The 23,664-nt window shown below is 45.5% G+C and overlaps 1 protein-coding gene across 1 annotated transcript in view; it reads right to left on the reverse strand.

The window, feature by feature from the left end:
- LOC147025316 (uncharacterized) overlaps positions 1-23,363 on the reverse strand; it is a 71,576-nt gene extending 48,213 nt beyond the window's left edge. The window contains exons 1-2 of the mRNA XM_085886176.1: positions 23,311-23,363; positions 21,069-21,089 (exon numbers count right to left, since the gene is read on the reverse strand). Of these exons, the coding sequence (XP_085742302.1) occupies positions 21,069-21,089; positions 23,311-23,348 (59 nt within the window). The 5' untranslated portion in view covers positions 23,349-23,363. The remainder of the gene's footprint in view (positions 1-21,068; positions 21,090-23,310) is intronic.
- Between the last annotated feature and the right edge of the window lie 301 nt (positions 23,364-23,664).

Genomic DNA, 23,664 nt, shown 5'->3' on the forward strand with positions numbered 1-23,664 from the left:
TTTTCGAAAGGATCCTTCCTCTACTCAACCCCAACACACCGTGCAAAAATGGATTTAATCGGACAAGGCGTTCTCCTCGAAATCGACGGAAACCAATTTCAAGATGGCTGCCATGGAGGCCACATTGAAAATCGCAGCACACCCATTTTTGAAAGGAACCTTCCTCAACTCAACCCCAACACACCCTGCAAAAATGGATTTAATCGGACAAGGCGTTCTCGAAATCGACAGAAACTAATTTCAAGATGGCTGCCATGGAGGCCACATTGAAAATCGCAGCGCGCCCATTTTCGAAAGGAACCTTCCTCTACCCAACCCCAACATACCCTGCAAAAATGGATTTAATCGGACAAGGCGTTCTCCTCGAAATTGACGGAAACCAAAAGTTGACAGATGCCCAGACAACACCTGTGACGACAATAACCCTTAGCCCAATTTGGGCTGAGTGGTAAAAAAGGACAGACAGAGACAGACAAAGGGTGAAAACATAACTTCCATCCGCCTTCGGTGGCAGAGATAATAAACACAAGGCTAGTGTATCTGGATTACGTGCTTCTGAACAGCAATGGAAAGGACGTCTGGGGCTTGTGAGGACATCTGCACAGGGGAAGTTTTCAATGATGATATTTATTATTAATCATGGTGGGGGGGGGTGAAGTCGTGGGGCAACTGAGCATAACAATTGTGCATTTTGTGAGGAAAGCACCAAATTTGGCACACTCGTAGCCTATCATATTATGAACAGACTTGGATATGGGGCCATCTCAAAATTTTTGATGGCAGTGGAAAATGGCTGCCACAGCCATCAGCCGCTGAATTTGAGATGGCCCAATATCCAAATCTGTTCGTAATATGATAGGCTACTAGTGTGCCAAATTTGGTGCTTTCCTCACAAAATGCAAAATTGTTATGCTATATTTAGCTAAGTTGCCCCACTATAGCGATTGGAGCCATGAGGAATATTAGAAATACTCTATATTCTCATCCACGGATATTTCTCATATTTACTACATTATAATAAATATGAGATATTTTCATGAGTCAGATTTGCATCCAGGAAGAGCAATTATGGTTAACCGTTTTGAAATTGTCACTTTCGTTTAAATGCTGAAAATCAAGGGAGGCGCAAAGCACCCGTCCCTGTACACGGGACGGTTTCTCTGTATGCAACTTTAACTCAAGGACTGAAAATTAGTTTCTTGGCTTCTACTGGACAATAATTGGCTGGAAATTTCAGAAGCAAATCCTTTGTACGTCGAGGTAATATTGTTACGAATCTGGCAGCCATGAGCACTCAACATTCAGGCCCCCGTAGCTCAGTTATTTCATTAACTAAAGGTGGATAGATAGCTCCCTTTCCCCTACATCTAATGGGAATTAAGTGTACGTGCGCTGTGAGTTATTTTGTAGTTAGTTTCTTTTTTTTCCCCAACAACAACCCCAACACCAACGGCATCCTCCCTGGCTTCCTTCCACCATCGGCCTGACACGCATACGTGACGAACGCCTGTGGGCGGAGTTCAATTGGCAACCGACGCATTGGCTCCGCTCCAGGGTCAAGCAAGACGTGTTGCCTTCAGCCAATGGGCAAAGTGGGAGCGACGTATGCCGCGTTCCAGCCAATGCGGAAGCATGTCGCCCGAAGGAGAAGGAATGCCTCTCGGGGGGACGGGCCGCGAGGATGCTCGTCACGGCCACCCTGCCCCCCCCCCAGACGAATCACGAACGGCGAGCGGATTGCCTGAGATGAACCGGCCAATCCGGAGGCGAGTTGCGTCGGGGGGTTTAAGAGAAGCACGGGTGTGCACGAAGAGGTCCTTTTTTTCCCTTGAGTCTGTCCTGCGGAGGATCGCCTGCCTGCGAGTCTGTCCAGCCGAGAATCGCTTGCCTGTCCTGTCTGCTGGCGCTCGCTGTCTCGTCACTTGCCGGAGGAGCGTGCTGGATGCCGACGCTACCCTCCATTCGCAGTGCTTGCAGCGGCATCGAGTTGCGGGTTCGAGTCCCGCCGAGCCGGATCATCAAGGGCCGCACGAGGCGGGAAGGTCCAAGCTAGCTTCTTACCTCCAGCTCACCTTCCCTCTGAGATGAAGGGTATCAATAAAGTCCCAACGGGGTCAATTTCTTTTTGTGGGTGTGTGTCTGGTGCGGGCCAGTCCTTTAAGTAGCACCTGCATAAGTGCTTGTGTATAAATTTCCAGTTCTTTTATATTCAGATAACTCTGCCCTTACATGCTCCCCTCGTCCCCCAATTATTGTAAATAAATTCCATATTGTGGAACGTCCCAGCTCGTTCCGTAATTTCTTTTATTGGCTTAGCACGGTGCGTGTTGAGAAATAGCGAGACAGTAAATTGTTGATTTGGACCGACGGGCCTCGGTAACCATCCGCTCGGGTTACACATGGTTCAAGCAAAGTAACGGCTCGTCCCGCTCGAAGACTGTCGAGGTGGTGAATTCCCGGTAGCTTTCCCACGTGGGTAATTAGGTATATTGAAGTTTGGCAATTAACCCTACCCCACGCGGTCAAATTATTGGCAATTCATGGTCCTGTAAGGGACCCGTGCCTTCCGGACTTATCCGAGGGTCACGACCTAAATTCCGGTGTGTTCGGTGGAGCTGACTCTACTGTTCCCTCTAGCGGTCATGCTCGCCACCGAGACCCGGCCCCACAACAATATGAGGGCCAGTCAATAAGTAACCTTAAAATGGCGATATAAATTTGAGAATGTAATGCATGTAGTTGTAGACAACATATGATACATCTATGGGTAAGAGTTATGTTTTGCCCGTTTTAGATCTGGCAACATTGAGCATATGACGTCAGTGGAGCAGTTCCAAGATGGCGGCTCCCTTTGAAGCATGTGCCAGTGAGGAGCAGCGTTCTGTCATCCGTTTCTTGGGAAGTGAGGATGTGAATCCCAGTGAAATCCATCGCAGAATGAAGATGCAATATGTACGACTGGGACAGGAAGTTTAAAAGTGGAGTGTCCAGTGTGGCAGACGCTGCTCGCTCAGGCCGGCCTCACATAGCCGACACACCAGAAATGGTTGAAAGAGTTGAGCATGTTGAAAGAGTTGAGCAGGGAAAACCATCGCATGACACTGGATAATGTGGTCTCCAAATTAAACATTAGCCATGGTTCAGCACACCATATTATTCACAATATTCTAAGGTTCTGCAAAGTGTCTGCAAGGTGGGTGCCTCACACACGAACTGAAAGAACAGCAAGTGGACGCATGTGAAAAACTTCTGCGATGTTACGAAACAGAAGGAGATGCCTTCTCGCAGCACGTAGTGACTGGGGATGAAAGCTGGGTCCACTACTTTCAGCCAGAAACGAAGAGGGCAAGCAAAGAGTGGTGCCATTCAATTTCACCGAAGCCCAAAAAATTCCACACACAGCCTTCTGCTGGAAAAGTGATGTGACACTTCTGGGATAGCCGAGGCCCACTTGTCATTACATGCCCAGAGGGACCACAGTCACCAGTGCATCATACTGCGACCTCCTTCAACATCATCTGAAACCAGCAATCAGATCAAAATGTCGTGGACTACTCACTACCAGTGTTTTGCTGCAGCATGACAATACTCAAACCCACACTGCCCGCACTACAGCTGCAACAATCAAGGACATGCATGTTACCGTTTTCCTCATCCACCCAACTCGCCAGACCTCACTCCTTCGGATTACATCTTTGGGCCACTTAATGAGGCGATTGGTGGAACCACTTTCCGATCCGCCAAAGAGGTCCAAGAGTCAGTGCACGAATGCCTACCTACACAAGCTGCCAAAATATTTTTTTCTCGAGGAATCCAGGCCTAAGTAAAGCGCTGGAAAATAAAATGCATTGAACACATTGGAGATTATGTTGAAAAATAACAGTTGTCATAAACATACATGCAATAAACAATTTGTGAAAAATATTTTAAAGTTACTTATATTCAACGGCCCTCGTATATTCAAAATTTTAGCGACGTCGATTTCTGCATTCTTTCGTTTTTAACGGAAACCCACCAAAATCACGGTGTCTGTCAATCCGTCCAAAATGTGTTGGCTCTCATACCTCAAAGGCTGTACATTGAAACGACCTGAAACTTGGAATATACATTGGGACAATACGCCTAATTAATGGCTTTCCAAACATGGTCCACCAAAGTGCCATAGTGTTTTACATTTTTTGCTCATATTCAACTATCCACACATCATCAAGTCAGAAACATCATGCAATTCTGCTTGGCTTCCAAAAGAGGGCAGCACTATCTATCAATTATAGATATGCATAGGTAGATAAATTTATTTGTGCATTAAATAAGTCATCTACAATTGTATGTACTCAATATAGGAGGATCAATATGCCACATCGTATATTGTCTGTCAAGTTCTTGCACGAGGATCTCAAATCCTGGCTCATCTGCAATGACATTAGCTGCGATCTGGTATATCAGTCAATGACAAACAAGGAGGTGTCCCCAAAATGCACGCTGCATAGCTTTTCCATTCAATCATGTGCATCACAGCGTTTTCACCGTAAATCGTCTCCAAGATGTCTTCAAGACCACTCCCATTCACCAGGACCCCGATGGCCCCCTGACAGATTTAGCTGACTGAGTCATATTATCACCCAAAAATTAACCTCAAAGGGTTAAAATGGTTGGAAAGTGCTCAATTCACTAGGTAAGTGCAGATAACAGACATGTTATAATATTGGCTGCCATCTTTTTATAACCTCATATATAACGTTATAAAGGTCAGGTATGGGAGCATGTGCCAGAACAGCGCGTCGCTGCGTCCACTTTCCGTCGGTACTCCAGGGGCCTCCGTCTGGCCATCCCCCAGGCAGATGCCAGGCCCATCCCCATCTCCTTGAGATGGTGGTCAACCTGCTGCAACCATGAGGCACGTGGTCGGCCCACTGGCCTCCTCCACTCATGAGACTCCCTCGCTGAGAGAATCTGGTGAGCAGGATCAGCATCAGGAAAACGAGCCACATGTCCATACAGCCGCAACTGACGCTCACGGACTATGCAGGTAACAAATCTCATCCGAGTCTCTCTCAGCAACTGCTCGTTGGACACAAAATCCGACCAGCGATAGCCAAGGATTCTCCGAAGAGACCTGGTACCAAAGGAATTAAGTCTCCGTCTCAGATCCTTGGTCAGAGTCCAAGTCTCGCACCCATAGAGCAAGACTGGAAGTACCAAGGACCTGAAGACTCGGACTTTCGTCCTCCCACACAGGTACCGGCAGCGCCACACCCCATGATCCAGTGAATCCATGACTCCCCAGGCCCGACCCAGACGTCTATTGACCTCTGACTCGCAGCCAGCAGAGACATGAATATCACTGCCAAGGTAAGTGAATCTCTCCACGACCTCAACATCCTCACCACAAACAGACACAGACAGGACAGCAGCATCCAAGATGTCACTGAAAGCCTGGATCTTAGTTTTGACCCAAGAAACCCGTAATCCCAGCAGCTCAGACTCTTCATTCAGCACCTCGAGGGCCCCCAAAAGGATGTCTAAAGTCTCCGCAAAGATGACTGCATCGTCTGCAAAATCAAGGTCCAAGATCTTGACATTCCCAAACGATGCACCGCAACTTGATCTCTCCGACATCCTCCCTAAAATCCAGTCCATACAAGTGCTGAAAAGTGTGGGGGCAAGTACACATCCCTGACGAACTCCAGTAACAACTGGAAATAAGTCAGAGGTGGTACCACCACACTTCACAGCACTCTCAGAACCAGAGTAGAGTTCAGACATCACATCGATCAGTTTTGGTGGCACCCCACGAAGACCAAGAATCCTCCAGAGGACATCCCGATTCACTGAATCGAACGCTTTACAGATATCAACATAGGCTGCAAGCAGCCCCTGCCGAAACTCTCGTCTGCGTTCGGTGAGGACAAGAAGGGCAAGGATACGGTCAATCGTTGACCTCTTTGGTGTAAAGCCTGACTGCTCTGGACGCTGGTGCTCAAGCAGATGGTGGCGAACCCTATCAAGAATTATCCGAGCAAAGACCTTGCCCGGCACTGAGAGCAGCGTCACCCCTCGGTAGTTGTTGCAGTCTTGGCGATCACACTTCCCTTTCCAGAGAGGGACAACAAGGCCCCTCTTCCAGTCAGTTGGGATGATGCCTGTGTTCCAGGCAGAGCACAAAACTGCATGCAACGACATGAGTGCAGCATTTCCACCAACCTTGAGAAGTTCGGCATGGATGCCACAAATCCCTGGAGCTTTGCCCTGTTTCAACTGGTTCACCGCAGCCCGTGTTTCCACAAGCGAAGGTGGACCACAGTTGATTTGTGGGTCAGCAACAGGGATTGTAACACCCTTGACGTCCAACTCGACAGCTGGGGGATCAGCCTGGTACAACTGCTCAAAGTAACCGGCCCAGCGGGCCTTCACTTCAGACTCCTCTGTCAAGAGCCTACCACTCTCTGCTCGAACTGCAGTGCTCCGAGGGATGGGCTTGGATGAACGTAAAGCGCAAATTCCCCTGTAAGCGGGATGAGAATCACCTGTCCACAGGTGATGCTCTACCCCCTCACAGATTCCTCGCACATAGGCCTCCTTGTCCACCCTCAGTGCACGTACAGTTTTACGCCTCAGCTCCCTGAACAGCTCAGCTCTGCCATTCAGCCTGGCCCTGCGACTCTGGTCAATGGTATCCAGTGTCCCTTGAGAGACAAAATTCTTCTTTGCCCTGCGGTGAGTTCCAAGACATCCACCGGCAACATCAAGGACGGTGGTCTTCAAGGCGCTCCACAACTCTTCAGGACCCCCCAAAGCACCCAGACCCCCCAAGTGTCCACTCAGCCTGTTCGCAAACTCCTCAGCTACTCTCTCATCCCTGAGCTTGGCAACATCCAGCCTAGGCTGGGATGGTACCATTCTCCAGGGTTTAAGGTGCAGCTTTAGAGTTGCTACAACAAGCTTGTGGTCAGTATTGAGGAACTGAGCACTCCGGTAGACCCTGCAGTTCTGGATCATCCTCCAACGACCGTCAATGAGGATATGGTCAATCTCCTTTGCCACACCGCCAGCGTTGGAATACCAAGTCCAGCGATGAGCTTGTGGGCGCTGAAACCATGAACCAGCCACCCTAAGTCCATGACTTCTTGCAAAGTCAAGGAACTTAGTGCTATTCTGGTTCATAGTTCCTGACCCATGGGGACCAACACACACCTCATAACCGTCCCTATCAGTTCCAGTCGATGCATTGAAATCCCCCAAGACTAGAAGTGTATCTCGTCTGGGGCACTGATCAACCACAGACTCGAGCGTGGCGTAGAATGCATCCTTCGTGGTGAGATCACTCGCCTCAGTCGGAGCATAAACAGAGACCACGGAAATGACACCTAAGGAGTGACGAATCCTTAATCTCATAATACGCTCGTTGACCGGTGTTACCTCAATTATCATTGGGGTCAGCTTATTGGACACAGCTACAGCAACTCCTTGGGTATGGTAACCATCAAAGCGACCAGACCAATAGTAGGTGTAACCACCCACCATTATCTCTCCGCAATCCGGTCTCCGAACCTCAGAGAGAGCTGCAATCCCGATGTCCAAACGCTTGAGCTCAGATGATAACAGAGACAGGTGATCATCCTCTCTTAGGGATAGGACATTCCAGGCACCCACCCGAAGGGACCGCCTCAGGTTAACCCAAGGAGACCGCCGTCTGGTGGACGACACCTCAGCACCACTCCGACACACTCTCCCGCAATCTGACCCAGGGATGTTACCCCGTGGTTTCCCTCCTATCAAAGATTTGGGGGTCCCGAAGGCTTTGCCTCAATCCCGTCATCCGGTGAGCTGCCCTGCGAAGGGAAGCTGCACAGGAGGTACTCCCACGGAGTGGGTTTTCAGATTTTTTTGCGTTTTTGCGGAATGAAGGGTTTTACGGTGGCCGGAGTGCAAATCCTGCCACCAACCTCCTAATAAGAAGTAACCCAACTGCAGGAGGACGTCTGCAGACACAGTTGGGCACTAGATATGGATGGCCGTTGGCTCACAAGGAGCTCCTCCGCCCTTTGAAAGTTATAAAAAGTGGTCATATATAAGGCATCTGTTCCTAGCACGTTCCGCGATCATTTATATATAACCTCATATAAAAGTCAGAGGCAAATTTTCTAAAACTGTCAATTTTCATCCCATTGTCTTGAAATTTGAAGAGGATTCTTGGGAAAAATGCTCAGGACAAAGAAAAGGCCCCTTTATATGGCATGTGCCATGTGGAAAACTATAGAAAAAATACACCCGTGCGGGAGTGACGGTCATCTCTGCGAGAAAATATATAGCCTCCTGAAGATATGGCAGTTTTTGCAAACTTTGAAGTCACGTGACGCGAAAACGAAAGCGAAATTTGAAAATCCGTCCGGACCAAATTTAGATATTGTCCTATAGATTCATATGCCACAATCAAATTCAAGATTGCTTGAAAAATGTAGGAGGAGATAGATTTTGAAAAGTCATTTTCTCATTTTTTGCCAACTTTGAAGTCACGTGACACGAAAACGAAAGTGAATATCGAAAATCCGGCCCGACCAAATTTAGATATTGTCCCATAGATTCATATGCCACAATCAAATTAAAGATTGCTTGACAAATGTAGGAGGAGATAGATTTTGAAAATCGTCATGTTCGCATTTTTTTGACAACTTTGAAGTCACGTGACACGAAAACGAAAGCGAATATCGAAAATCCGGCCTGATCAAAATTTAGATATTGTCCCATAGATTCATATGCTACAATCAAATTCACGATCGCTTGAGAAATGGCGGAGGAGATAGAATTTGAAAATAGTCATTTTCGCAACTTCAAAGGCCTCGTGACCTTGAAAGTCATACCATCGTGTACATCTCATCGACCTCTATCAGGACCACTAATGACCAGATCTCCCGCTTCAACTTCATTGTGAACGGACGGACGGAAGGATCGAAGGACATCGACACCCATATTATGTCATGCTCGAAGAGATGACCTAAAAATTACCCCTGTGTGGGAGTGACGGTCATCTCTGCGAGAAAATATATAGCCTCCTGAAGGTAGGGCAGTTTTTGCAAACTTTGAAGTCACGTGACGTAAAAACGAAAGCGAATATCGAAAATCCGGCCCGATCAAAATTTAGATATTGTCCCATAGATTCATATGCCACATTCAAATTCAAGATCGCTTGAGAAATGGCGGAGGAGATAGAATTTGAAAATCGTCATTTTCGCAACGGACGGACGGACGGATCGAAGGACATCGACACCCATATTATTAGGTCATGCTCGAAGAGATGACCTAAAGAAGGGACATTGCACAGCTCGTAGAAAATGCCAGACAATAGAAAATAAGGCACATTAAAAAAAAAACCTCGTGTGCATGCTGTACTCCCCTTGTGTTCTTCAGAGGAACCAAGTAATGCTCTAGAAAAGTTCATATAAAATATATGCACCGTCACACCACCGCCTGCCTCCGCTGCACCGTCACACCACCGCACCGTCACACCACCGCCTGCCCCGTCACACCACCGCCTGCCCCCACTGCCCCCATCACATCCGCCTGCCCCCGCTGCACCATCACCTCTTCCAATATCCTCAGCAACATCACTCCACAACTATAACCAACTATTATGTACAAATTTCTCACATTCTGCTACTTGCTGAAAATTATCAATGCGTTCCATCAACACAGTAATAACGATCTTCAAGTGAGCTAAATCCTCACACTTCCTGCAACAGTAAGAACCCTCTGCTTCCCCGATTGTTGATGTGACCCACATAGAGCAACTATCACATTTTATGTACTCCTCTTCCTTTCTTATTCAGTCTATTAATGCCCATACTCATAAGGCCCCAACTGACTTAAACGTTCAACTTAACATGAGGCCTCCCCCTGCTTCTTTCAATAAACTAACACAAATACCCGCTAAACTGTTACGAACACAACTACAACACACACATATATATATATATATATATATATATATATATATATATATATATATATATATATATATATATATATATATATATATATATATATATATATATATATATATATATATATATATATATATATATTATACACACAGTTCCACAGCCCCTGACACAAATCACGATAACAAAATACACGAAACACACAAAAAACACTTATTTTGGTCTGTGCAAGTTTACCCTATTGCGAAAAATAGGAAGTGACATCCACAGTTATTGTTGTTGGTAATTTATTTATATCATTATATTTGCTGGGGATCGAAGTAAATAGTTTGCTTTCATATTTTGAGGGCGGGAAGGACTAAGCTGACAGTCCAGAAGCAACGAGGCAGAACACCGAGGGCACGTACACCTGACCGAGAAGGAGATCGAGAGACGAACCAAGCGATTCAACAACAGGACGATGCGGGACAGAAATGTTGACGAAAAACACGAACAAACAAACTCAAACGAAACAGCAAAATTACCCCCGTGCGGGAGTGAAGGTCATCACTGCGAGAAAATATTTTGCCTCCTGAAGGTAGGGCAGTTTTTGCAAACTTTGAAGTCACGTGACGCGAAAACGAAAGCGAATATCGAAAATCCGGCCTGATCAAAATTTAGATATTGTCCCATAGATTTATATGCCACAATCAAATTCAAGATCGCTTGACAAATGTAGGAGATAGACTTTGAAAATCGTCATTTTCGCATTTTTTGCCATATTTGAAGTCACGTGACACGAAAACGAATATCGAAAAACCAGCCCGATCAAAATTTAGATATTGTCCCATAGATTCATATGCCACAATCAAATTCAAGATCGCTTGAGAAATGGCGGTGGAGATAGAATTTGAAAATCGCCATTTTCGCAACGGTTGGACGGACGGATGGAGGGATCGAAGGACATCGACACCAATATTATAAGGTCATGCTCGAAGAGATGACCTAAAAAGCATCTCGAAACTATACATGCAATTCTGATGAAAGTTGACCACAACCTCCATCACCCGTGAAGTACCAAAGTTAGTTCATGGCATTAAAAACAAACAAATAAAGAAACAAAAATCGCCGTCCGAGTGGGGTCTTGAGGGAGTTTATGGCGGGGTTGCCCTCCCCCAAAATAGGCATTTGCTTTCTTCGCAGAAACTACACACACAATTCCAAGCCACGGTTTCTCAGCGGCAGCTTCACCACATCGATTCATCGGGCATCGGACACAACAGCCTGAACAGGGGATTATCCACTCAAACACAGAATTGAACTAGAGGGGGAGCACTCGGTAGAGAGCAAAATCTCCACCGCCAATACTGCTGGGTCACTTAAATGAACCTGATATCCTATTCATTGTAGGTCAAAATGGATCAGACTCGACTGAACCACGATTGAATAAACAAAACGAGATCGACGCGCATGAAGAAATGGCAAAAAAAAAAATCTAAATTATTTTGAAAAAAAGTTGCAAAATTTGTTTTTTTTTCTCTAACAATTTTTTTTTGGCGGGGGGGGTTGAAAATCACTTAAAACATGTAGAAACGCAAAAAAAAATTCAAATATTTTTCAAATAAAATCGAAATTCTTTTGAAAAAAAAATGCAAAATTTTCTAAGTTTTTTTTGGGACCAAGTCCAAAATCTAATGGCACGATCCTTGGACCATACCTAACCCCCCCACCAAGTTTCATCGGAATCCGTCCAGGAGTTTTTCCGTAATACTGTTCACAAACAAACAAACAAGCAGTCATAGACTGGTACTTACGAAATCGTCAACTTGACCTCTGACCTTGTCTAATAAAAGCTGTCTCTTGAGAAGGTAGCGACACAAACCAGAATTTTTTACGATGATTCTGTACCAAACCATCAAAAATCGAATGTTTTGGATGTTTGACCTCACTGTGACCTTGACCTTTGACTGATTTTGACCAAAATCTAATCAGCACAAGCCATCACCCTCCTGAATCACGTGGTGTAATTTAACATTGGTCGCTTCTTCTGTTCGAGTTATCTGTACCAAACGATCAAAAATCGAATATTTGACCTCACTGTGACCTTGACCTTTGACCGATTTTGACCAAAATCGAATCAGCACAAGCCATCACCCTCCTGAATCACGTGGTGTAATTTGATATTGGTAGCTCCTTCCGTTCTCGAGTTATCGTGCCTACAAACAAACAAACAAACACACAAACAAACTAGAGGGGGAGCACTCGGGAGAGTGCAAAACCTCCGCCACCAATACTGCTGGGTCACTCAAGTGAACCTTATATCTTAGGGCCCTGTCACACCTTGACGTTTTAGGCAGCAATGGCAACGTATAAAAATGTATGTAAAACGCTGGCGTATGCTGAAATTTTGATGTTTTTTAAAAAGTTTTTGGCGTATTCATAACGTGTTGATCGTTTGCATAACATATTAGTAACAGGCACAGAACGTTTCGTTGTGTTATACATAACTTTTACCAACGAATGCTTACCTTGTGGTCGGCGTTCAAAACCTATGACAAACGAGAGTTTAACTTACCCTTTGCGTGCTATACGTATCGTCGGCGAACTCGTGGCGTAGCCAGTTAAGAACTTGGCAGACGCCGATTGAAATCAAAACTGCCTGAGAATTTGAAGTGTCAACATCGCAGTCACACCTTGACGATTTTGCCAGCGTATGCCATTCTATGAAAAATGTGTTTACAACGCTAGGCACACGTCAGATACGCTACAGGTAAGTTGTGTATACTTTTAGAGTATGCTGGAAATCATTGAAGTACGCTGGCATATTACCTAGTCCGTTTGGTATGTCGTGAAATTTCAAGCATGCTGAAAATTTTCAGACGTACTCGACGTAAGGCTCACACGTTTCGCATGCGTTGGCATCTGTTCCTAGCACGTTCCGCGATCATTTAAACACGGCGAACACACGTTACTTGGAGGTTACTCATAAGTCGAAGCACGTCAAGGTAATGGCCAACATACTTGAAACCAAATTTCTAATCGATGAGTAACGTGCTTTGAACAAATGAGTAACGTCAGCTTAGCCTATGTTTAACGTGCTTGGAAACTATGAGTAACGTGCATTGAAACTATGTATAACTGGCCTTGAACCAATGACTGGCATGCTATGAACGTAAGAGTAACGTGCGTTTTCCCTACGAGTAGCATGTTTTGAACCTAAGTAAAACGTGCTTCTAACCTTTGAGTAACATACTATGAACATATTTGTAACGTATCTCAAACGCACATTGTCGTATGTAGACGAATTTGATTGGCGTCTTCCGGACGACCACAGAACTTACTGAACACGTTTCTAACTTACATCTACCGTATAATGGCGTATTGGCAGCGTTTAGGGGAATTGGTATATACAAATGGGCTTCACAATAAAAACCCATCATTGTTCCAGACTCCATGTTGAGTAGATGTCAATGTCAGTGGTATCAGTAGTAGTAGTAGTAGTAGTAGTAGTAGTAGAGCGTGTCAGTAGTAGTAGTAGTAGTAGTAGTGGTAGTAGTCGTAGTAGTAGGTCCATGTCAGTAGTAGTAGGTGAGCGTGATGGGGAGGGTGTGGGTGATGATGGATCCTCGTTGCGTCCACGAATAGGAGACTACTTTGCACCATTGTTCGATGTTCTTTTCGGCTGATTTTTTTTTCTCATTCCCACGATGAACTATTTTTTTCTTTCAGTTTTAAAAGTATTCAAAACGACTTGGACAAATGCATAATGTACGAGTAATGAACACAGAACGCTTCGATAACTTATACATAAGTTGTACCAACGATTGATTAGCGTGTTTTAGGCGTCCACAACCTATGCCCAACGATAGTCTAACGTATGCATAGCGTGGCAGCGTATCGTCGACGATTACGTGAGGTTTTCTATTCATCGGCTGCAACTTCACTTTTAATAAATGGCTGTCACTCGCCTATTGTTTTTGGACGCTGGTGCTCGGCAATTGAAATAGTTTCCATTGAACAAGTTAAATCGCTTCCACTGGACTATTGAAATGATTTAATAATAATGCTTGGTTATCCTCGAACCCACTCTGGCTAGCAGCTCGTCGAACATCGCTGGGGGCATTCGCAGGAAGTTGATGAAGGATGCATGGTCGTCGTTCTGGAGTTCCACCATGAGCTGGTCATATATGCCGTAATGGAGTTCCATTGGAGCCTCCCAATCCATGGTCTCACCCAGTTCCTTCTCCTCTGTTCACGTATTCTTCTCCTGGCTCTATTGGCACGCAACTGGTGTAGTGTCAACTCGATGAGGTCATGTTGATGTTGGAGGACAGGTAGGTATTGTCGTCTCAGCGTTGCCGTATCCTCCATCTCACGGAATGACATGGACATGTACTCACCACGAAGTCTAAAAAAAAAAAAAGACGGGTTCCTCCTGCGAAGCCCCTTTTTATATACCAATTCCCCTAATCGCTGCCAATACGCCATTATACGGTATCTGTAAGTTAGAACCGCGTTCATCAAGTTCTGTTGTCGTCCTGAAGAGATCAAATATGTCTACGTCTTTTTCAACTAACGTGTTGCGAAGTGTGAACAACGTTCGTGTAGCGTGCTCACAAAACGTTACTCGTAGGTTAGAAATAAGTTTCGGGTACGCTAAACATTACCTCAACGTGTTTCGACTTATGAGTAACTTGCAAGTAACGTGTGTCGACGTGTGTCAATGATCGCATAACGTGCCGACAACTTATGGCCAGCATGCAAAAATTTGAGGTCAACCCAAAAGTACGTTTAAAGCCAGCGTACTACGACTTACGGCAGTGTTTTTCAGCGTGCTCTTAACGTATACAAAACGTACCAATAACGTATTCCACGTGTGCCAGCATTTTCGACAAATTTTTCATAAATCGGCATATGCTGGCTAAATCGTCAAGGTGTGACAGCAGCTTTAGTGAGGTGTTAATCCCAGTGATTTTGGACTAACCGATGCAGACATCAGGAAAATGAGCAAATACCAACACCTCAAGAATGAAGTGAGAAGATCCTGAAAGCTGAAGAATGCCAGTGGTACCAGTGATGACAAAGAACCTCACAGATATAACAAAATCATCCCTGGGAATATTATTACAAACAAACTGCAGTGAGAAGCTAGCTGTCCAATGACAATCCTGGAGAACCTTGGCACAAAACTTTGAGAACTGAAAACTTCAGAGCTTGGTCCATGAATCGTGAACCTTTACTGAAACGACAAGCGCACTCGGTAGAGCACACAGCTCCGCCACATAATGCCTGATCCACGAGAATATATCAGGCCCAATACATTTTTGAAATATGATGTTACACAGTACTAAATCGTTTTTCATCCTATCTCTCAATCGTGAAGAATCACTTCAAAAAAAATAATAATAATAATTTCAGATCCAGATTCAGATCTTCACCAAAAATGAATCAAGTACTCATAATCAATGACCCAACCTGTCCACAAAATTTTGTCCAGATCCGTCCACAACTTTTTGAGAGATCCTGCACACAAACAAACAAACAGAAAGGGGTGAAAACATAACCTCCTTCACCTTCGGTGGAGGAGGTAATGCAGGTGGATACTTAGAGCCCACCCTGTGAGGTTTCCATTCCACATTCTAAAACACACACACCACACACATACTTTTGAGGTCAGCAGAGGCAAAAATCAATAAAAGTCAATTTTCATCTGATTGACTTGAAATTTGAAGAGGATTTTCATAAAAAGGACCATCAGGTGTCACGCGGTCTAGCAGCCATGGCAGCCATGGCAGCCATGGCAGCCATATTGGATCAAAGGAAGGAGAAAAAACCCCACAAAAAACCCACTGAAAAAAAAACAAGAGTTGGCTCGCATCAAGTTCTTCACAAGACTGCACAGAATATCTATTCAAGGAACAGCATATTGTTCTTTGAGAAACAAGCGACACAACAGAGCTGCAAAATACAGTCAAGGTTACGAATGACATGCAGTATTCGACGTTTCTGCCGAAGATCTCAGTACAGGCACTTTTGCTCCAAGATTGGGTATCCTCCGAGTACCATACCATTATGTTATTCAATAATTGTGTGTATATATATATATATATATATACATACACACATACACACATACACACACACACACACACACACACACACACACACATACACACACACACACACACACACACACACACACACACATACACACACACACACACACACACACACGGTCAGAAGTTTAAAAACACCCCCATTTTTCCAGTTTTTACTGGAATTGAAGCAGTTCAAGTCCAGTGAATAACCTGAAATAGTACAAAGCTAAGTGGTAAACTGCCAGAGGTAAAAAAAAAAGAAGTTTAGGTTACCAAAAACTGAAAAATAATGTAAATTTAAGAGTTGTTAAAAAGGCCTTTTTTCAGGGAACAAGTAATGGGTGAGCAACTGCAGCTGTTCTGCAGCAATGGAAGTAAATTAAGCCTTGAAAGGTGATGCAAACAATTCCTACAGGTGTCCCAACTTTTGTTGATTCGCTACAAACCCTCTATCTGTATAAAACAGACTGTGTTGCTACACCCTCTGAAGCATTATTTGGACAATATTGCACTGCAGGAAGTGGTATATTGCTGTCATAATGGCGAGAAAAAGAAAATTAACAAAGGAAGACAGACAGACCATGATAACCCTTAAAATTGTTGGTCTTTCCTTTAGAGAAATAGCAAAGAAGCCAAGGTGTCAGTGAGTACAGTTTCCTACACCATCAAAATGCACTTGGAAACTGGAGGAAACTCTAACAGCAAAAGATCTGGCAGATCCAAAGCCACAACACAATCAGAAGACAAGTTTCTGAGAGTCAACAGCTTGTGTGATAGGCGGCTCACAGGACAGCAGCTTCAAGCACAGCTCAACACTGGTCGAAGTAAGGAAGTCTCAGTTTCAACTGTGAACAGAATACTTCGAGCTGCAGGTTTGACAGGTCAAGTGGCAGTTAGAAAGCCATTGCTAAGATGGGAAAATAAGAAAAAGAAGAGGCTTGCCTGGGCCATGAAGCACCGCCAGTGGACTACTGAAACCGGAAGAGTCTTGAGGACCGACAAATCAAAATTTGAAATATTTGGTTCATCCATGCAGGGTTTTTGTATGCCGTCAATTGGCGAAAGGATGGTTCCTCAGTGTGTGACACCAACTGTCAAAAATGGAGGAGGAAGCGTGATGATCTGGGGCTCTTTTGCTGGATCCAGAGTCGGCGACTTGCACAGAGTGACTGGTACCCTCAACCAAAAGGGCTACCACAGCATTTTGGAGCGCCATGCAATACCCTCTGGTCTACGCCAAGTTGGTCAGGGGTTCATCCTACAGCAAGATAACGACCCAAAACATACCTCCAGGCTATGTCAGAACTACCCGAGAAGAAAACAAGAAGGTAGGCTTCAAATCATGGAATGGCCAGCACAGTCTCCAGACTTAAACCCCATCGAGCTGGTTTGGGATGAACGGGACAGAAGGGTGAAAGCAAAGCAACCTACAAGTGCAACAACATTTGTGGGAACTTCTGCAACAGTGTTGGGAAGAACTTTCCGAACAATATTTGATTTCCATTGTAGAAAGAATGTCACAAGTATGTTCGGCTGTTATATCTGCAAACGGTGGCCACTTTGATGAGTCAAAAATTTAGATTAAATTTTGTTCAACAAAACGATGCCATGATTTCTTTTTTATCCACAATTATTTATTTGTTCTCTGCTTTAATTTCAGAGTACATTGAAACATTAAACTGCTTAAAATTTCAGTAAAAACTGGAAAAATGGTGGCGTTTGAAAACTTTTGACCAGTCGTGTATATATATATATATATATATATATATATATATATATATATATATATATATATATATATATATATATATATATATATATATATATATATATACATATACATATACACACATATACAGTCATGCGCCACTTAACGACGGGGTTACGTTCTGAGAAACGCGTCGTTAAGCGACGTCGTCGTTGTGCGAACATCATTTTTTTTTTTCGTTTTCGTTTTCGAACATCGTACTTGCAGAAAACTAGACACCGAGGCTATATGGTGTAGCCTATTGCTCCTCGGCTACAAACCTGTACAGCATGTTGTTTTACTGAATACTGTTGGCAATTGTAACACACATCCAAGAGAGACAGAAGACACATTAATTTTACCTTTGTGCTGTTCATGACGGCCATTGGTGTTGTTAGCAGCAGCTTACAATCTCCTCTCGCATCGATTATAGAAAGATGAATAAATAGCGTTTGGATTTTATAAATACGTAATCATTGCATCGATGTTATAATTTACAAATGAAGAAACGAGCACTTGTCAATTGTGATATATATTTTCGGAACAATGCGATTGTTTTAACAACATAAAAAGCTTCACTAAAAACAAATTGGTGTTTTAATTTCGACTAACAACGATTTATTCACTGAATTCTTCAAATCAAAGGTAATTTACTTGCGAGAAGGTAAACGTGGAAACATTGGTTCAGTTTGAAAGCCGATTTCCTTGAATCCTGATTTAGCACGACCCTGCTTTTTTCGCGATGACATTTTATGGACCTCAACGATCGCATTACAATGGGGCCACACTGTCGTTTATTATCATTATGAGATATTATGTACTGTACAGCGTACATAATTGTACGTGCTATTTTTTATACGACTCGCAGCGCTACGTCGGCTACATCACTCGGCGAAAGGAATTTTTCAGCTACATTTTTTTTTTTTTTCAGAGCTGGCAGATCCGTCGTATATGCGATCTGTCATTGCCTGGAACGTCGTTAAGCGGCGCATGACTGTGTGTGTGTGTGTGTGTGTGTGTGTGTGTGTGTGTGTGTGTGTGTGTGTGTGTGTGTGTGTGTGTGTGTGTGTGTGTGTGTGTGTGTGTGTGTGTGTGTGTGTGTGTGTGTGTGTGTGTGTGTGTGTGTGTGTGTGTGTGTGTATATATATATATATACATACATATATACATATATATATATATATATATATATATATATATTGTTGCGGGCCGGGGGTCGGGCGAGAAGACCACAAGGTGGGGGAAGCCATCTCGGTTCCCACCAGACTCCCCGGAATTGTAGGCCGTCGCACACGGATAATTACCTGACGCGGCGGGTCGCTTAACCGACCGTGAACACTAATAACTCAACCGCGTGACCTAGGGTCCTCCCGTCTATGGGTTAATTGGGTTACCTAATTAATCACGTGGTTCAATTACCTGGGAACGCACCCTCGGTACACCTTGTCAGAACACCAATATGTGTCAAACTTGCCGAAACCCCGTCACAGACGGATTCCGTTCCATGAGACCAATATGACCAGTGGTGGCTCTTGTAAGAGCCGGATCACAGTCAATGAACTCCATGGCCTTACCTAATGAGGCCTACAAAACGTCCTTGTACACAACATTTTTGGTGTACACTACTCCTTGTGAAGAAGTCCCCTGATTTGTGCACATGTCTACTTGACGTACACCGTGTCAAAACTTCTCAGGTCACAGTACAGAGGAAAAACGTGACACGACCGTGAGGAGGAGCACAAAATTGGTCCTTCAGTATTAATATATAGATGCTTCAGAGTTGAAGGTTGATTATTGCCACTATGTGCGATGCACTCTTACAGGTACGAAGTTTCTTTCAGTCCAGGTCACAGTACCAAGAAAAACGTGACGCAACCGCTCGGAGAAGCACAAAATTGGTCCTTCAGTATTAATATATACTAGCCAAAACCCCGTCACAGACGGATTCCGTTCATTCAACCACCCTCACCAGCTCACCCACACTCGAGGGACATGGACTGGACAGGGCGTGCTTGTCCCCGCCTACTCATCCCCCGCCCCTGCCCCATCCCCCCCGCCTTCAATTTGCTTACCCCCGCCCAAAAATTTAATTAATCCGGCCCCGCCTCCGCCTCTTCACTACTCGCACACACACACTGGTCTCTTGATTCCCCGCCCCACTTGCCCCCGGGCCGCCGCCCCCGTCCACCCCCTCACATTCAACCCTACTAAATTCACCCCAGGCCCCGCCCACTCATTTCCCCCCCCATTTCCCGCTTTCTATTTGCTTACCCCCGCCCAAAAATTTGCTTACCTTGCCCCCCCCCCCAGTCTCAACGAAAAGTGTTTATTCTGCTTCAGAGTTGAAGTTCGACTATTGCCACTATGTGCGTTGCACTCTTACAGGTACCATGTTTCTTTCAGTCCAGGTCACAGTACCGAGAAAAACGTGACGTGACCGCCAGGAGGAGCACAAAATTGGTCCTTCAGTATTAATATATAGATAGACCAGCCGAACCCCCGTCACAGACGGATTCCGTTCATTCAACCACTCTCACCAGCTCACCCACACTCGAGGGACATGGACTGGACAGGGTGTGCTTGCCCCCGCCTACTCATCCCCCAACCCTGCCCATTCCCCCCCGCCTTCGATTTGCCTACCCCGGCCCCGCCCCACCTCTTCACTCCCCCCCGTCTCTTGATTCCCCACCTCACTTGCCCCTGGGTCCCCGCCCCCTGTCCAACCCCTCACATTCAACTCCGCCTAATTCACTCCAGCCCTCGCCCACTCATCCCCCGCCCCATTTCCCCCCATCTCCCTCTTTTAATTTGCTTACCCCCACCCAAAAATTTGCTTACCTTTCCCCCCCCGCCTCTTCACTCCTTGCCCCCGTCTCAACGAAAAGTGTTTATTGTGCTTCAGAGTTGAAGTTTGACTATTGCCACTATGTGCGATGCACTCTTACAGGTACGAAGTTTATTTCAGTCCAGGTCACAGTCCCGAGAAAAACGTGACGCGACCGCGAGGAGCACAAAATTGGTCCTTCAGTATTAATATATAGATATTTGGTTGAAAAGGAACAAGCCGCTTCTACTCCGCACACTCGTATCCCACTCAACATGGCGTGGAGTCGTCTTTATCGGCCTCCGTACGTGTTTCGTGCAGCGTGAGCGTCGTGCTGGCTGCGTTTCCTGTGTTGTCAAAAACACCATTCGTGCAGCCTCTTAAGAGGTATTTATTCGAATGCCTTTTTAATGCAACCGGCAATCTTCCCCAGATCATCGGAAGCTCGAGTCCATAATCCCGCACTGCGAAGCGATGCTCACCATGACAGACAAGAGGTGTGTCTACATATCAGAAAGAAGGGCACAAGCAAGAGGCAAAAAATTACCTTTGTACACAAAATTTTGTCCAAGTTCAGATCATTCTTGGTCCAAGTGAAAACTAGATTATTGTGATGGGTTTGTTTTCTCATTAAACACACAAACTACACCTTTTGATATTTGTGCATGTTCAGCTCATAAAGTGAGTTGTTTCCAAAGAATAATATTTTACAAATCAAAACAATAAATTACAAATGACGAATTTCCTCCAACAACCAACCATCCTCCCCCGAAACACCAATACTGCCTCCAACCACCAATCACCCTCCCCTCACCAATACTGCCTCCAACCACCAATCACCCTCCCCTCACCAATACTGCCTCCAACCACCAATCACCCTCCCTCCAATCACCAATACTGCCTCCAACCACCAATCACCCTCCCTCCAATCACCAATCACCCTCCCCTCACCAATACTGCCTCCAACCACCAATCACCCTCCCCTCACCAATACTGCCTCCAACCACCCTCCCCCAAAACACCAATACTGCCTCCAGCCACCAATCACCCTCCCCTCACCAATACTGCCTCCAACCGCCAATCACCCTCCCTCCAATCACCAATCACCCTCACCTCACCAATACTGCCTCCAACCAGCAATCACCCTCCCTCACCAATACTGCCTCCAACCACCAACCACCCTCCCCTCACCAATACTGCCTCCAACCACCAATCACCCTCTCCCCAAACACCAATATTTCCTCCAACAACCAAACACCAATCACCCTCCCCTCACCAATACTGCCTCCAACCATCAATCACCCTCCCTCCAATCACCAATACTGCCTCCAACCACAAACCACCCTCCCCTCACCAATACTGCCTCCAACCATCAACCACCCTCCCCTCACCAATACTGCCTCCAACCATCAATCACCCTCCCTCCAATCACCAATAGTGCCTCCAACCACCAACCACCCTCCCCTCACCAATACTGCCTCCAACCACCCTCCCCTCACCAATACTGCCTCCAACCATCAATCACCCTCCCTCCAATCACCAATAGTGCCTCCAACCACCAACCACCCTCCCCTCACCAATACTGCCTCCAACCACCCTCCCCTCACCAATACTGCCTCCAACCACCAACCACCCTCCCCTCACCAATACTGCCTCCAACCACCAAACACCCTCCCCTCACCAAAACTGCCTCCAACCACCAATCACCCTCCCCTCACCAATACTGCCTCCAACCACCAATCACCCTCCCCTCACCAATACTGCCTCCAACCACCAATCACCCTCCCTTCACAAATACTGCCTCCAACCACCAACCACCCTCCCTCCAATCACCAATAGTGCCTCCAACCACCAACCACCCTCCCCCCAAACACCAATACCGCCTCCAACCACCAACCACCCTCCCCTCACCAATACTGCCTCCAACCACCAACCACCCTCCCCTCACCAATACTGCCTCCAACCACCAATTACCCTCCCTCCAATCACCAACCACCCTCCCCTCACCAATACTGCCTCCAACCACCAATTACCCTCCCTCCAATCACCAACCACCCTCCCCTCACCAATACTGCCTCCAACCACCAACCACCCTCCCCCCAATCACCAAGACTGCATCCCGAAACAAATGCAACCCTCCCCTGTACAAACCAACCAGCATCCCCAAATCTCCACGATTATCGGACGATAAACTGGACCACGTCCGAGTTCGTCAAACGGAATTTTCCAATCATGTAAATCATAAACTTCGCCATTTACTAATTAACCAATCGTCAAGTCACAAGTCGGGTCGTTTTCTAACCCCCCCAGAATTAATCTTCGTCGCAAGTTCAACGCGCTACAGTAAGTTCTCATTCGTTCAGAAACCTCAGGACACACGAACACGAACACGGCCTAAACTACAGGCCCGTGTTTCCGTGACCGAGTTTATCGAAGAGCGTTCGCCGAGCGGCTTAAGCGCTCGAGCAAGCGCTCCTTTTTTTAACCGTCAATAAACGAATCGCTCGGCAAGCGTTAACTAGCTGCTTGGTAACTGAACACACCCAAAGCAAAGATGGCGAAGAAGCTCGCAGTGGTCGATGTATCACCATTGTTTGGAGATTAAAAAAAATAAATATATATATTAAAATGTAAAAACGCCAACGGCTCAAGGCACGACGCACAAACACGTCCAATAAACTCTCGCACGTTCAACAACCGCCAGGACAAAACCATTTCGCTTACTGCGCTCCGTACGCAAAACTTCCCGTCAGGAACAGCATCAGGAGAGACTCGGGGGTGGGGGATTAAACGAAAATTCAGTCCCTCAACAGGATATCCGGTGATTCAAGCATTCTCCACGTGCTCTTCGTAATTTTTCCTTTCAGAGCGGTTTTTACATTTTATAAACGTTCGTGTCGTATGTACGTGACGGGACTATCCTTTATTAAGTGATATTTCAGTGAATAAGTTGCTATGAAAAAAAAAAATCAATTTACATGACAGACCAGCGCGCCGACCAATACACCGCATATATCGCTCTTGAAGAGGCTGTCCACATGGAACGTCGCAAAAGTATAATTTCAGGGTGATAAGTGT

This window comes from Eptatretus burgeri, chromosome 6 (genome assembly GCF_056783735.1).
Source record: "Eptatretus burgeri isolate ZD-2024b chromosome 6, Ebu_testis_v1, whole genome shotgun sequence".
Classification (NCBI taxonomy): Eukaryota; Metazoa; Chordata; class Myxini; order Myxiniformes; family Myxinidae; genus Eptatretus; species Eptatretus burgeri.